The sequence below is a fragment of the Oncorhynchus keta genome, chromosome 23 (assembly GCF_023373465.1).
Source record: "Oncorhynchus keta strain PuntledgeMale-10-30-2019 chromosome 23, Oket_V2, whole genome shotgun sequence".
NCBI classification, from domain to species: domain Eukaryota; kingdom Metazoa; phylum Chordata; class Actinopteri; order Salmoniformes; family Salmonidae; genus Oncorhynchus; species Oncorhynchus keta.
In genome coordinates, this window is record NC_068443.1 from 17,559,766 (window position 1) to 17,574,306 (window position 14,541).

The window sequence follows — 14,541 nt, forward strand, 5'->3', positions numbered from 1 at the left end:
TTGCAACAGAATACCTGCTATAACCCTAACTTACATCGCCACGACAACCCTGCAGGAATTTCAAGGAATGACCACATCTGTCCCTGTCTTAATAAACCACAGAACGACCCGGTCCCTTTTCAACCAGTTTCCCCTTCAACACACACACACGCACAGACCCACAAACGCACACACTCTATGACCCCAATCCAGCTACACACCATCTTCGTCATTCACTGGACAGGGTACTGTGACTCTTCCAAGATAGCTTAGAGGTCCATTTATGTTGATCACTGAATATTGCGCTCACATAAAACACGGGTCTTGTTTGTGGCTTCATTGATTGGGTGGGTGAGAGGTTGAGCAGCATGTGATCCAGGAAGGAGCAGGTTTTTAGAGTTAGACACAGTCACAGCTGTCTCTCTGAGCTAGCTAGTCACGTGGGTTACGGCGGTATGGCAGGCGGAATGACATCATGCACCCATGTGTTTGTGTTCTTATATGGAGCCAGCAAGGGCAAGAGTTAGATTCACTGCCTTGCCTATACATATGCCCCCCCCCCGCCAATACACACGCACACAAACACACCCACACCAACTAAGAACTGGGTGCCGACTTTTCATTATTTCTTCATAACAAGTCCTTGGATAGAATCAAAAGTAGCACTATAGATTTACTGTAAGCTGGGGTCGGAACAGAAGACAACTACTGTAACTTATATTAAGTGAACATCTCTTATGCTTACAATTGTAAACATATACAACGGTATATAATGAGTGTTCTGTACCTGTTTTGTACCTTTCTGATGTGGTTGTGTCTGTCACGAACTTGCCCATTTATTCTGACAGCACAAAACCATGAGAATCTGAAAAAGCACAGGTTGATTAATCAAATTAACGACTGATGTACAGTATGATTGACTGATGTAGTAGGGCAGGCCAGATGCAGTTGGTTCCTCTGTGGTATAACTGCTCAACAGGCTCAAGGGGCCTGCCAACTCTGTACCCTTCCACAGCAATAAAAGTAATTGGATTGGACATGTGGTGTTCTTTTGTGCATCACAGAACAGCCTGTGGAGGCTTCCTGCTTTGTCTTGTGAACAACTGCCCACTCTCATTGAAGCAACGGAAGTCCAAGGCCGACCACGGTACTGCAGGCATTGTTAGCAGAAAACAGGATCCCCATCATAATGAATGGAAAAATGGCAATCTATGTGTAAATAAATACAAATTTGAAGACAATAGTACTAATAATTGCTTCTAATACACCAGATGTATGTCCTTGAACCGATTATTATAAAATCATACACAGAAGGGAGTTAAGAGGATAATTACTTGCTAATGGCAGCATGCGGTACCCCGTTTGGCCTTCAACTTGAGTTACTCAATGAGAGCGGGCAGCACTGAGCTAGCCTGCAACATCATCCTGGAGTAGCTTAAACTGTGCATGTTATGTCTCCATGAGACGCCATCTTAGCCGACTTCATGGCTTCAAAACGTTAGAGAATCTTCACATAGAAATGAATGGTGTCCTGTGATCAATGGCTTTGTCCATCCATATATACAGTCATTGTAACTCCCACAGTATCCATGTCTGACTGTCCTCTGTCCTCTCTTTATCTCCCACTGGATTGGTCTCTCTGACAGTCTTCTGTAGAGGGACACTGGCTCTTTCATTAACACTAAAATAAGTCACACGTGTTGTTGACCTAATGGGGTAAACACACACATCTCTCTCTGTCTTTCAATGTAGAGTACTATGAAATATTGGATAGAGTATTCTGGGTGTCCAGACTGGTCCAAAATGATGTTAATCCAATGGAGTTGGCTGGGAGAGTGAGATAACGAGATGCTTACTCACGCTAAGCTCCCACAGAGGAATGAGAAGTACAATTATATTTCAGTCTGGATCAGACAGATAGGCAATCCGCAATTTCCACTGTGGTATTTGTGAGTGCGGGCGAGGGCCTAAAACATATTTGCGTAGTCTATCATTTATTTTTCCTCACTTTGTCTGTTCCACTTCCTTATCTCCAATCAGTCTCTCTCCTTTATCACTCTCACTCTCTTTACTCCTCGTTTTTTGTGACATTTCTGACTGGTGGCCATGGACCCTGCTTTTTCAACTGTTGTGTTCCCTCTGCCTTTCTTTTTATGTCTCTCTCCCTCCATCTGTCTCAGTCTCAGGTATCACTTTAATATAGATCACAACAGGCTATCAGCTATCAGTAGGCATAATGTACAGGCTATCAGCTATCAGTGGGAATAATGTACAGGCTTTCAGCTATCAGTGGGAATAATGTACAGGCTATCAGTGGAAATAATGTACAGGCTATCAGTAGGCATAATGTACAGGCTATCAGTAGGCATAATGTACAGGCTATCAGTGTGAATAATGTACAGGCTATCAGTGAATAATGTACAGGCTATCAGCTATCAGTGGGCATAATGTACAGGCTATCAGTAGGCATAATGTACAGGCTATCAGTAGGCATAATGTACAGGCTATCAGTGTGAATAATGTACAGGCTATCAGTAGGCATAATGTACAGGCTATCAGTAGAAATAATGTACAGGCTATCAGTGGGAATAATGTACAGGCTATCAGCGGGAATAATGTACAGGCTATCAGCGGGAATAATGTACAGGCTATCAGCTATCAGTAGGCATAATGTACAGGCTATCAGCTATCAGTGGGAATAATGTACAGGCTTTCAGCTATCAGTGGGAATAATGTACAGGCTATCAGTGGAAATAATGTATAGGCTATCAGCTATCAGTAGGCATAATGTACAGGCTATCAGTAGGCATAATGTACAGGCTATTAGTGGGAATAATGTACAGGCTATCAGCGGGAATAATGTACAGGCTATCAGCGGGAATAATGTACAGGCTATCAGCGGGAATAATGTACAGGCTTTCGGTAGGCATAATGTACAGGCTATCGGTAGGCATAATGTACAGGCTATCGGTAGGCATAATGTACAGACTATCAGTAGGCATAATGTACAGGCTATCGGTAGGAATAATGTACAGGCTATCGGTAGGCATAATGTACAGGCTATTGGTAGGCATAATGTACAGGCTATTAGTGGGAATAATGTACAGGCTATCGGCTATCAGTGGGAATAATGTACAGGCTATCAGTAGGAATAATGTACAGGCTATCGGTAGGCATAATGTACAGGCTATCGGTAGGCATAATGTACAGGCTATCGGTGGGCATAATGTACAGGCTATCAGCGGGAATAATGTACAGGCTATCAGTAGGCATAATGTACAGGCTATCGGTAGGAATAATGTACAGGCTATCGGTAGGCATAATGTACAGGCTATAGGTAGGCATAATGTACAGGCTATCAGCGGGAATAATGTACAGGCTATCAGCGGGAATAATGTACAGGCTATCAGCTATCAGTGGGCATACTGTACTAGTTACATATCTAAACTTCTCATGCATCTGTACAACAAATAACAGTCCAACAGGACTTTCTCACTCAGAACAATTAATAATATACTCAAATCAAATTGTATTTGTCACATACACATGGTTAGCTAATGTTAATGCGAGTGTAGCGAAATGCTTGTGCTTCCAGTTCCGACCATGCAGTAATATCTAACAAGTAATCTAACAATTTCACAACAACTACCTTATACACACAAGTGTAAAGGAATGAATAACAATATGTACATAAAAATATATAAGGATGAGCGATAGCCGAACGGCATAGGCAAGATGCAGTAGATGGTATAGAGTACGGTAAGAACATATGAGATGAGTAGTGTAGGGTGTGTAAACCATTATATAAAGTGGCATAGTTTAAAGTGACTAGTGATACATGTATGCACACATGACTGTAAGTCGCTTTGGATAAAAGCGTCTGCTAAATGGCATATATTATTATTATTATTATTACATCTAATTTTTAATTATTAAAGTGGCTAGAGATGAGTCAGTATGTTGGCAACAGCCACTCAATGTTAGTGATGGCCTCGAGATAGAAGCTGTTTTTCAGTCTCTCGGTCCCAGCTATGATGCACCTGTACTGACCTCGCCTTCTGGATGATAGCGGGGTGAACAGGCAGTGGCTCGGGTGGTTGTTGTCCTTGATGATCTTTTTGGCCTTCCTGTGACATCGGGTGGTGTAGGTGTCCTGGAGAGCAGGTAGTTTGCCCCTGGTGATGCGTTGTTCAGACCTCACTACCCTCTGGACAGCCTTACGGTTGTGGGCGAAGCAGTTGCCGTACCAGACGGTGATACAACAGGACAGGATGCTCTCGATTGTGCATCTGTAAAAGTGAGTGTTTTTGGTGACAAGCCTAATTTCTTCAGCCTCCTGAGGTTGGAGAGGGGCTGAGGCGCTGTTGCACCTTCTTCAACAAGCTGTCTGTGTGGGTGAACCATTTCAGTTTGTCCGTGATGTGTATGCCGAGGAACTTAAAACTTTCCAACTTTCCAACTCCATGGCTAATTGTAGCTGACCCCGCCCCCTCGTCAGGATACAGCTGTATCCCATTAGACTCCTTCTCCAGCTATAAAAGCCAGTGTTCTGTTGTTCAGAAAAAAATATCATTGCTGAGAGCTCATTGCTGAGAGCTCATTGCTGAGAGCTCATTGCTGAGAGCTCATTGCTGAGAGAGGAGGTTGATGGCTGAGAGTTACATCATGTTGGTTGTTGCTAAGAGATTTGGTATGTACTGTGTTGTTGCTGGGAGCAGCTTTGGATGTTCTGTGTTAGTTTGTTGCTCAGTCAGAGAGCTTATTTGATGTCCTGTGTTTGTTAGTGAAATTGTTTAATTTTCTGATTCCTTCGTTCCCAGGGGGAAGGGGAAGGCTCCTAGGGAGTGCTTAGGCAAGAGGACCGTGGGCATACATATACCCGTAGTATATTCACTGTCTAGGCACATTAGGTAAGACCTGGTTGGACCACACCCTGTATTTTGGTTAGCGTACCAGGTGGTGCTAAGTTAGGTAAGTAGTGGGTAGGCAGGTTAGGTAGGAGAGGGGGGCTTTGACATTTACTTGCTTTGGTTCCTTTCCCCCATATTACCGTGTGACGGAATAAATTCCTTGTAAACAGTACCACTCTCTCTGCCTTTGTCATCCTTACTCACACCTACAGTCCCATACCTCTTTCACTTCACGGGGAGTTGAATTGTAGCAGGGTGTTGCGTTCCCTCTTCGCAGAGGCGTGCGTAACATCCACCACTGTCCAGTCGATGTGTTATAGGGGGGTGCTCCCTCCGCTGTTTCCTGAAGTCCACGATCATCTTTGTTTTGCTGACGTTGAGTGTGAGGTTATTTTCCTGACACCACACTCCAAGGGCCCTCAACTCCTCCCTGTAGGCAGTCTCGTCGTTGTTGGTAATCAAGCCTACCACTGTAGTGTTGTCTGCAAACTTGATTGAGTTGGAGGCGTGCATGGCCACGCAGTCATGGGTGAACAGGGAGCGCAGGAGAGGGCTGAGAACGCACCCTTGTTGAGGATCAGTGGGGTGAAGATGTTTCCAACCCTCGCCACCTGGGGGCGGCCTGTCAGGAAGTCCAGGACCCAGTTGCCTAGGGCGGGGTCGAGACCCAGGGTCTCGAGCTTATTGACGAGTTTGGAGGGTTCTTACATAGGTATTCCTCTTGTCCAGATGGGTTAGGGCAGTGTGATTGCGTCATCTGTGGACCTATTGAGGCGGTAAGCAAATTAGAGTGGGTGTAGGGTGGAGGTGATATGATCCTTGACTAGTCTCTCAAAGCACTTCATGATGACTGAGGTGAGTGCTACGGGGCGGTAGTCATTTAGCTCAGTTACCTTAGCTTTCTTGGAAACATGAACAATGGTGGCCCTCTTGAAGCACATGGGAACAGCAGACTGGTATAAGGAATGATTGAATATGTTCGTAAACACACCAGCCAGCTGGTCTGCGCATGCTCGGAGGACGCGGCTAGGGATGCCGTGTGGGCCGGCAGCCTTGCGAGGGTTAACACGTTTAAATGCTTTACTCACGTTGGCTGCGGTGAAGGAGAGTCCGTAAGTTTTGGTAGTGGGCCGTGTCGTTGGCACTGTATTGTCCTCAAAGCGAGCAAAGAAGTTGAGTTTGTCTGGGAGCAGGACATCCTGGTCTGAGACGGGGCTGGTTTTCTATTTGTAGTCCGCGATTGACGGTGGACCCTGCCACATACCTCTCATGTCTGAGCCTTTGAATTGTGACTCTACTTTGTCTCTATACTGACTCTTAGCTTGTTTTATTGCCTTGCGGAGGGAACAGGTACACTGTTTGTATTTGGTCATGTTTCCGGTCACCTTGCCCTGATTAAAAGCAGTGGTTCGCACTTTCAGTTTTGCACGAATGCTGCCATCAATCCACGGTTCCTGGTTGGGGAAGGTTAATAATTGCTGTGGGTACAACATCACCGATGCACTTGCTAATAAACTCGCTCACCGACTCAGCATATTCATCAATATTATTGTCCAATGCTGATCGAAGCAATCCTGAAGCTTGGAATCAGATTGGTCGGACCAGCGTTGAACAGACCTGAGCACGGGCGTTTCCTGTTTTAGTTTCTGTCTATAGGCTGGGAGCAACAAAATGGAGTCAGTCAGATTTTCCGAAAGGAGGGCGGGGCAGGGCTTTGTATGCGTTGAGGAAGTTAGAGTAACAATGGTCCAGGATTTTTTTCCGCCCAGGTAGCGCATTCGATATGCTGATAAAATTTAGGGAGTGTTTTCAGATGAGCCTTGTGGCAAGATAGTATTATTAGGGGAAAAGGGATCAAATTGCAAACAAATACACAACAAGTTCTGTGTTACCCTAAGTCTAACATCTTTTTCACAACCTTCTCGCGACTTGAACTTCTCCAATGTCACACTCCAGGGGGATGTGACCTTTGACCCCCTCAAGACTGTTCCCCAGAGTTCCAACGACCTCTGGCAAGTTGACTATAGTACACCAGTCCAGAGGGTCATATTTCAAGTTACACTATATATACAAATGTTTGTGGACACGCCTTCAAATGAGTGGATTTTGCTATTTCAGCCACACATTGCTGACAGGTGTATAACATCGAGCACACAGCCATGCAATCTCCATACACAAACAATGGCAGTAGAATGGCCTTACTGAAGAGCTCAGTGACTTTAAACGTGGCATCGTCATAGGGTGCCATCTTTCCAACAAGTCAGTTTGTCAAATGTCTGACCTGCTAGAGCTGCCCCGGTCAACTGTAAGTGCTGTTATTGTAAAGTGGAAATGTCTAGGAGCAACAGCGGTTCAGCCACAAAGTAGTAGGCCACAAGCTCACAGAACGGGACTGCGGAGTGCTGAAGTGAGAAAAAATGGGTCTGTCCTAGGTTGTAACACTCACTACCGAGTTCCAAACTGCCTCTGGAATTAACGTCACAAGAACTGTTCGACGGGAGCTTCTTGAAATGGGATTCCATGGCTGAGCAGCCACACGCAAGCCTAAGCCCACCATGAGCAGTGGAAATGTGTTCTCTGGAGTGATGATTCAAGCTTCTGGCAGTCCAAAGGACGAATCTGGGTTTAGCTGATGCCAGGAGAACGCTACCTACCCCAATGCATACTGACAACTAAAGTTTGGTGGAGGAGGAATAACGTCCCGGGGCTGTTTTTCATGGTTCGGACTAGGCCCCTTAGTTTCAGTGAAGGGAAATATTATATATATTATATATATTAATATATTAAGGCTACATCATACAATGACATTCTAGACAATTCTTTGCTCCCAACTTTGTTTGGGGAAGGCCCTTTCCTGTTTCAGCATGACAAGGTCCTTACAGAAATGGCTTGTCGAGATCGGTGTAGAAGAACTTGATTGGCCTGCACAGAGCCCTGACAACCCTATTGAACACCTTTGGGATGAATTGGAACACCGACTGTGAATAGGGGGCAGAGGCAGTAACATCTTCTGACAGTGGAGACCGGTATAGACCAATGATCTATCTATCTATCTATCTATCTATCTATCCTGATAGGGGCACTGTGTTAACTTCTTGATGCACCCATCCCGTTACCGGGATCGTTTTCGTCAACATCCGCTAAATTGCAGAGCGCCAAATTAAATTACTAAAAATATTTAATTTTCATGAAATCACAAGTGCAATATAGCAAAACACAGCTTAGCGTGTTGTGAATCCACCTGGCGTGTAAGATTTCAAAAAAGCTTTCCGGCGAAAGCATATCAAGTGTTTATGTAAGGACATCTCTCTCAGTAGACAAAACATTACAAACAGCTAGCAGCCAAGTAGATTGGTCAGAAAAGCAAAAAATGAATCACTTACCTTTGATCTTCGGATGTTTGCACTCACGAGACTCCCAGTTACACAATAAATGTTCATTTTGTTCCAAAAATATTATTTTTTATATCCAAAATACCTCCATTTGGTTGGCGCATTATGTTCAGAAATCCACAGGCTCGAGTGGTCAAAAACGGGCAGACTAATTCCAAATAGTATCCGAAAAGTTTGTAGAAACATGTCAAACGTTTTTATAATCAATCCTCAGGTTGTAATACAATATACAATCGATAATATGTCCACCGTGACTGTAGCTACTTCAATAGAAGAGCGAGAGAAAATGTCTGCTCTAGCTGTTGCGAATGCAAAACACTGCTGGCACCCAGCCATACAATGACGCGATGTGATCTTTCTCGCTAATTTTTCCAAATAAAAGACTGAAACTATTTCTAAAGACTGTTCACACCATGGGGAAGCCATAGGAAAAGGAATCTGGTTGATATCCTTTAAAATGGAGCGACGGCAGGCAATGGAACAGAGAGCGTTCAGGAAAAACAGCACTTCCGGGTTGGATTTTCCTCAGGTTTTCGCCTGCAATATCAGTTCTGTTATACTCACAGACAATATTTTGACAGTTTTGGAAACTTTAGAGTGTTTTCTATCCTAATCTGACAACAATATGCATATTCTGGGCCTGAGAAATAGGCAGTTTCATTTGGGTACGTTTTTCATCCAAACATCAAAATACTGCCCCCTACACTTAACAGGTTTTAAAGCCACCATGCCTCCATCTTGGCACTCCCCACAACAAAAATATTTTGGATGCTATAGAAAGCATTTAATGTCTACATTACTTTTTGCCACATTTACTCTACTACAGACACCTTAATGCATACTAGTAAATTATATTGTGAGAAATATATATATATATAATATATATATATATAATACATATATAATACATATATATTATATATATATTATATATATATATATATATAATACATATATAATATATATAATACATCATTTTCCTAAAAGTAAACATTTGAGATTACTAATGTTGTCTTCACTACAACCAAAAAATACTTAAACATTTTATTTTGTCCCTGAAACATTCCTATGGAGGACCTCTCCTACTGGGGAGTGCCAATATGGCCGACCGGTGGCGCCAAAGCCTCAATGGCCAATACATACAGCGCCTTCAGAAAGTATTCACGCCCCTTAACTTCTTCCACATTTTGTGTTACAAAGTGGGATAAAAATAGATGTAATGTGTCAACGATCTACACAAAATACTCTTTCAAAGAGGAAGAAAAATTTGAACATTTCTACATAATGTATGAAAAATAAAACAAATATTTCTTGATTCGATAAGTATTCAACCATTGGTGGAAATTACAGCTGTGATGCTTTTTTCTCTAACAGCTTTGCACACCTGGACTGTACAATATTTGCACATTCTTTTTTACGTTCTTCAAGCTCTCCCAAGTTGGTTGTTCACTGCTAGAGAGCCATTTTCAAGTCTTGCCATAGATTTGAAGTCAAAACTGTAACTAGGCCACACAAGAACATTCAATGTCGTCTTGGTAAGAAACTCCTGTGTATTTTGCCTTGTTTTCGGGTTATTATCATGCTGAAAGGTGAATGTCTGTTGGAGAGCAAACTGAAACAAGTTTTCCTTTCGGATTTTGCATGTGCTTAGCTCTATTCCATTTATTTTCATCCTTGCCAATGACAATCATACCCATAACATGATGCAGCCACCACCATGCTTGAATATATGAATAATGGTACTCAGTGTTGTGTTGGATTTGCCCCGAACATAATGCTTTTAATTCAGGACAAAGTTCATTTCCATGCAACATTTTTACTTTACTGCCTTATTGCAAACAGGATGCATGTTTTAGAATATATTTATTCTGTACAAGCTTCCTTCTTTTCACTCTGTCATTTAGGTTGATATTGTGGAGTAACTACAATGTTGTTGATCCATCCTCAGTTTTCTCCTATCACAGCCATTCAACGCTAACTGTTTTAAAGTCACCATTGGCCTCATGGTAAAATCCCTGAGCGGTTTCCTTCCTCTCCAGTAACTGAGTTAGGAAGGAACGCCTGTATATGTGTGGTGACTGGGTGTATTGATACATCATCCAAAGTGTAATTAATAACTTCACCATGCTCAAAGGTAGATTCAATGTCTGCTTTTTTTTTTTACCAATAGGTGCCCTTCTTTGAGAGGCATTGGAAAACCTCCCTGGTCTTTGTGGTTGAAACTGTGTGAAATTCACTCCTTGACTGAGGGACCGTACAGATATTTGTATGTGTGGGGCACAGAGATGATGTAGTCATTCAAAAATAATGTTAAACACTATTCTTGTAAACAGAATGAGTCCATGCACCTCATTGTGACTTGTTACGCAAATGTTGTATCAGCAATCCAGGGTTTATATACATCATCGGTATATACACAGCACCTCAGAGCCCTCTGGTGACAGATTGGATTTTAAACTCCAAACACACACAGTACACCCGTTTGTTGTTACATTCCTGTTTAATTAGGAGAGCTGATTATTCTAGTCTCTTTTGAAAGTTGTTTTAATTATCGACTAAAAATAGCTCTGCTATTCTTTTTAAAAGCAGCAACTATCCAGGTCACATACTTCTAGAACAACTCCAGTGATCTTTTAGAATGTTGTTGTTAAAAAATGATTTCTACAGCTAGGTATTGAGGAGTCTGATGTCAAAAAGTGTCTTTCTGAGCATTTAACAAATATATTAATATTTATTTTCCTAATTCCCACCAATGCAACTACTAAAAAACACATATAGTATACTGTACACAGAAAGAGATGTCAGATCCCATTCATATTTTAACACACCTGTGACTAAGGGGTCAAGGGTCACAGATCCATCATGACCTCCCATGATGTCCCTTTTCTGTCTGTGTTCTCAGGGGATTGCTGGTGGTCTGGTGGCGCTCCACCATACCCAGGATGCTCTCTGCCATCCCTCTGACATTGCTGTGGGTGTCAAGGTCAGAGGACAATGTCTTTAGGAGTTCCACTGCCCCCTCCACCTGGAGCATATGGCAGTACTGCACACCTGGAATAAAATAGAATCACACATTATATACAATGTATTTAAAGCACCTCAGTAATATAGACAAACTAGTGAGGGAACGCCTCAGGCCACACACATTCTATGTGATCAAAGGACTATGCATGTGCCTACAGCCCAGTATCTTACAGCTATCTTCAAGTTATTGAAATAGTTCCCCAAATGATACCATGTACTGTAAATGACACACACACCCTCACCGTTCTGAGTGCAGACGAGATGCATAGCCCAGACAGCCCATAGCTGCACTCCAGAAGGCTGAGAGGTCTGAAGCAAGGAGAAGAACGGCCGAAACGACCTGAGGGAGGAAGGGAAATAAGGAGGAAGGGAGAGAAAGAGAGATGAACAGTGAGAGAGAGAAGTCATGCAGAAGAACGGCTCCTGACTTGTTAACTTTTTGGTTGTTAAGAGCGAGATTGACACGATTAAATGAGCAAAAAAATGTATAGGTAATCAAATTGTACAACTGAAGATCAACACAGGAGGAAAAGATTGACAGAGAGAGTTAAAAGACCAATCTTAATCGTGGTAGCGAGCCAAATTCAAATCTGTCAACTACTTTACCATCTAGCTCTGATTGTTTACTGCTGGAAACCATTGCAACCTGGCCACCGAGGCAGTGCCGGCAGCACCAGAGACTGAGAGACACACACCCCCCCCCCATTTTTGAATATCCAGCAGAATTCAAATCAGGGAAGAATCCATTTTAAAAACAGAATTCTGAGGGGGAACCCAGAAACTTTGTTTGCCGACTGATCACAAAACAGGACTGTTACAAACCTGTTATTCTACACAGACAACACTAATGCCTGGCATAAAGCTGTAACCAGGGATTTCAGCTACACCACAAAAAAAGGCATCTGCAAGGGAAGGCAAATACACATGTTTGAGGACAGCGATAAGGACCAGGAAAACAGGTTTCTGATGGTAAACGTACCAGAACGGCACTGTCATGGTCCAGGGCAGTGAGGCTGCACTCAGCTCTGTTGTGCAGGACTTCCCCACCCTAACGAAGATAGCGGAAAGCAAAAAAGACAAGAGCAGCACCCCGACCTCTCCCCTCACCTCAGGCACCCCAACAGCAGGACCATCCTCCCCCCTGCCTGCCTACAACCACCAGAGCCAAGACCACACTACCATCAGCATGTTGAGAGACAGACTGGCTCTGTTAGAGGTATGGGTTACTGAGCTGAAGGAGCAGCCCCCCAGCTACACCACCATCAGCCTGCTGAGAGACAGGCTGGCTCTGTTAGAGGTATTAATCGGAATGGACGATTAATTAGGGACGATTTCTAGTTTTCATAACAATCGGAAATCAGTATTTTTGGCTGCCGATTTGCCGATTAAAAAAAAAAAATAAAAAAAAAATAAATAAAAAATAAAAAGTAATTTTTAATTTTGTAATATTTTTTGATATCTTTATTGAACTAGGCAATTCAGTTAAGAACACATTCTTATTTTCAAGGACGGCCTAGGGTGGGTTAACTGCCTCGTTCAGGGGCAGAACGACAGATTTTCACCTTGTCAGCTCGGGGGATCAAATCTTGCAACCGTACAGTTAACTTGTCCAACGCTATAACGACCTGCCTCTCTCTCTCATTGCACTCCACAAGGAGACTGCCTGTTACGCGAATGCAGTAAGCCAAGGTAAGTTGCTAGCTAGCATTAAACTTATCTAATAAAAAACAATCAATCATAATCACTAGTTAACTACACATGGTTGATGATATTATTAGATATTATCTAGCGTGTCCTGCGTTGCATATAATCTGACTGAGCATACAAGTATCTAAGTATCTGACTGAGCGATGGTAGGCAGAAGTAGGCACGTAAACATTAATTATAACAGCACTTTCGTGCGTTTTGCCGGCAGCTCTTCGTTGTGCGTCAAGCATTGCGCTGTTTATGACTTCAAGCCTATCAACTCCCGAGATGAGGCTGGTGTAGCCGAAGTGAAATGGCTAGGTAGTTAGCGCGCGCTAATAGCGTTTCAAATGTCACTCGCTCTGAGCCTTGGGGTGGTTGTTTCTCTTGCTCTACATGGGTAACGCTACTTCGATGGTTGCTGTTGTCGTTGTGTTGCTGGTTCGAGCCCAGCAAGGAGAGGGACGGAAGCTATACTGTTACACTGGCAATACTAAAGTGCCTATAAGAACATCCAATAGTCAAAGGTTAATGAAATACAAATGGTATAGAGAGAAATAGTCCTATAATTCCTATAATAACTACAACCTAAAATTTCTTACCTGGGAATATTGAAGACTCATGTTAAAAGGAACCACCAGCTTTCATATGTTCTCATGTTCTGAGCAAGGAACTGAAATGTTAGCTTTCTTACATAGCACATATTTCACTTTTACTTTCTTCTCCAAAACTTTGTTTTTGCATTATTTAAACCAAATTGAACATGTTTCATTATTTATTTGAGGCTAAATTGATTTTCTTGATGTATTATATTAAGTTAAAATAAGTGTTCATTCAGTATTGTTGTAATTGTCATTATTACAAATACAAATATTGTCCGATTAATCGGGATCGGCTTTTTTGGTCCTCCAATAATCGGTATCAGTATTGGCGTTGAAAAATCATAGTCGGTCGACCTCTACCCACAACCCACCCCCAAACCGACAACATTTTACCCACATCCCCAGTCAACAAGGAGACTCACATGTGGACACCTACTACAGAGAGAAGCTCTCTGGCCACCCCTGACACACCCCCACACACCCCTCCATGTACACGGGCCCTGTGTACTCCAGCCCCAGACCGTAAACGCACTAATCTGGTAAAACCCACTGAGGTGGCCATCCTCATTGACTCAAATGGGAAATTCATCCAAGAAGATAAACTCTTCCCCCAACACAAGTTGTGCAAAATGTGGTGCCCAAAAACACAGAATGCACTCCACATCCTGTTCCAGCCTGACTTTGGCACACCACGCCACATTATTATTCACACCGGCACCAACAACCTGCGAGAGGAGCAGGAGAGAGTATGCAGCCTGGTCAACAGAGTAGCAGAGAGGGCCTCTGAGCGGTTCCCCAACTCCCACATCACCATCTCCACTCTGCTGCCCCGCAAAGACTTTCATCCCCGTACCATTCAGAATGTCAATGCTGATATCACCAGAGGGTGTGGCCTACTCCCGAACTTACACGTTGCTCACCACCCAACAATCACCCCAGAGCATCTGC

At 43.1% G+C, this 14,541-nt stretch overlaps 1 protein-coding gene across 3 annotated transcripts in view; it reads right to left on the reverse strand.

The window, feature by feature from the left end:
- Positions 1–9,626: 9,626 nt before the first annotated feature.
- The window catches only part of LOC118375402 (protein zyg-11 homolog), a 28,541-nt gene continuing 23,626 nt past the window's right edge, over positions 9,627–14,541 (reverse strand). For 2 of the 3 annotated variants that reach the window (XM_052476685.1, XM_052476682.1), the window contains 2 exons: positions 11,542–11,645; positions 9,627–11,332 (listed from right to left, as the gene is read on the reverse strand). In XM_052476685.1, the coding sequence (XP_052332645.1) occupies positions 11,142–11,332; positions 11,542–11,645 (295 nt within the window). In that variant the 3' untranslated portion in view covers positions 9,627–11,141. The remainder of the gene's footprint in view (positions 11,333–11,541; positions 11,646–14,541) is intronic. The other variant, XM_052476684.1, reaches the window with a different exon arrangement.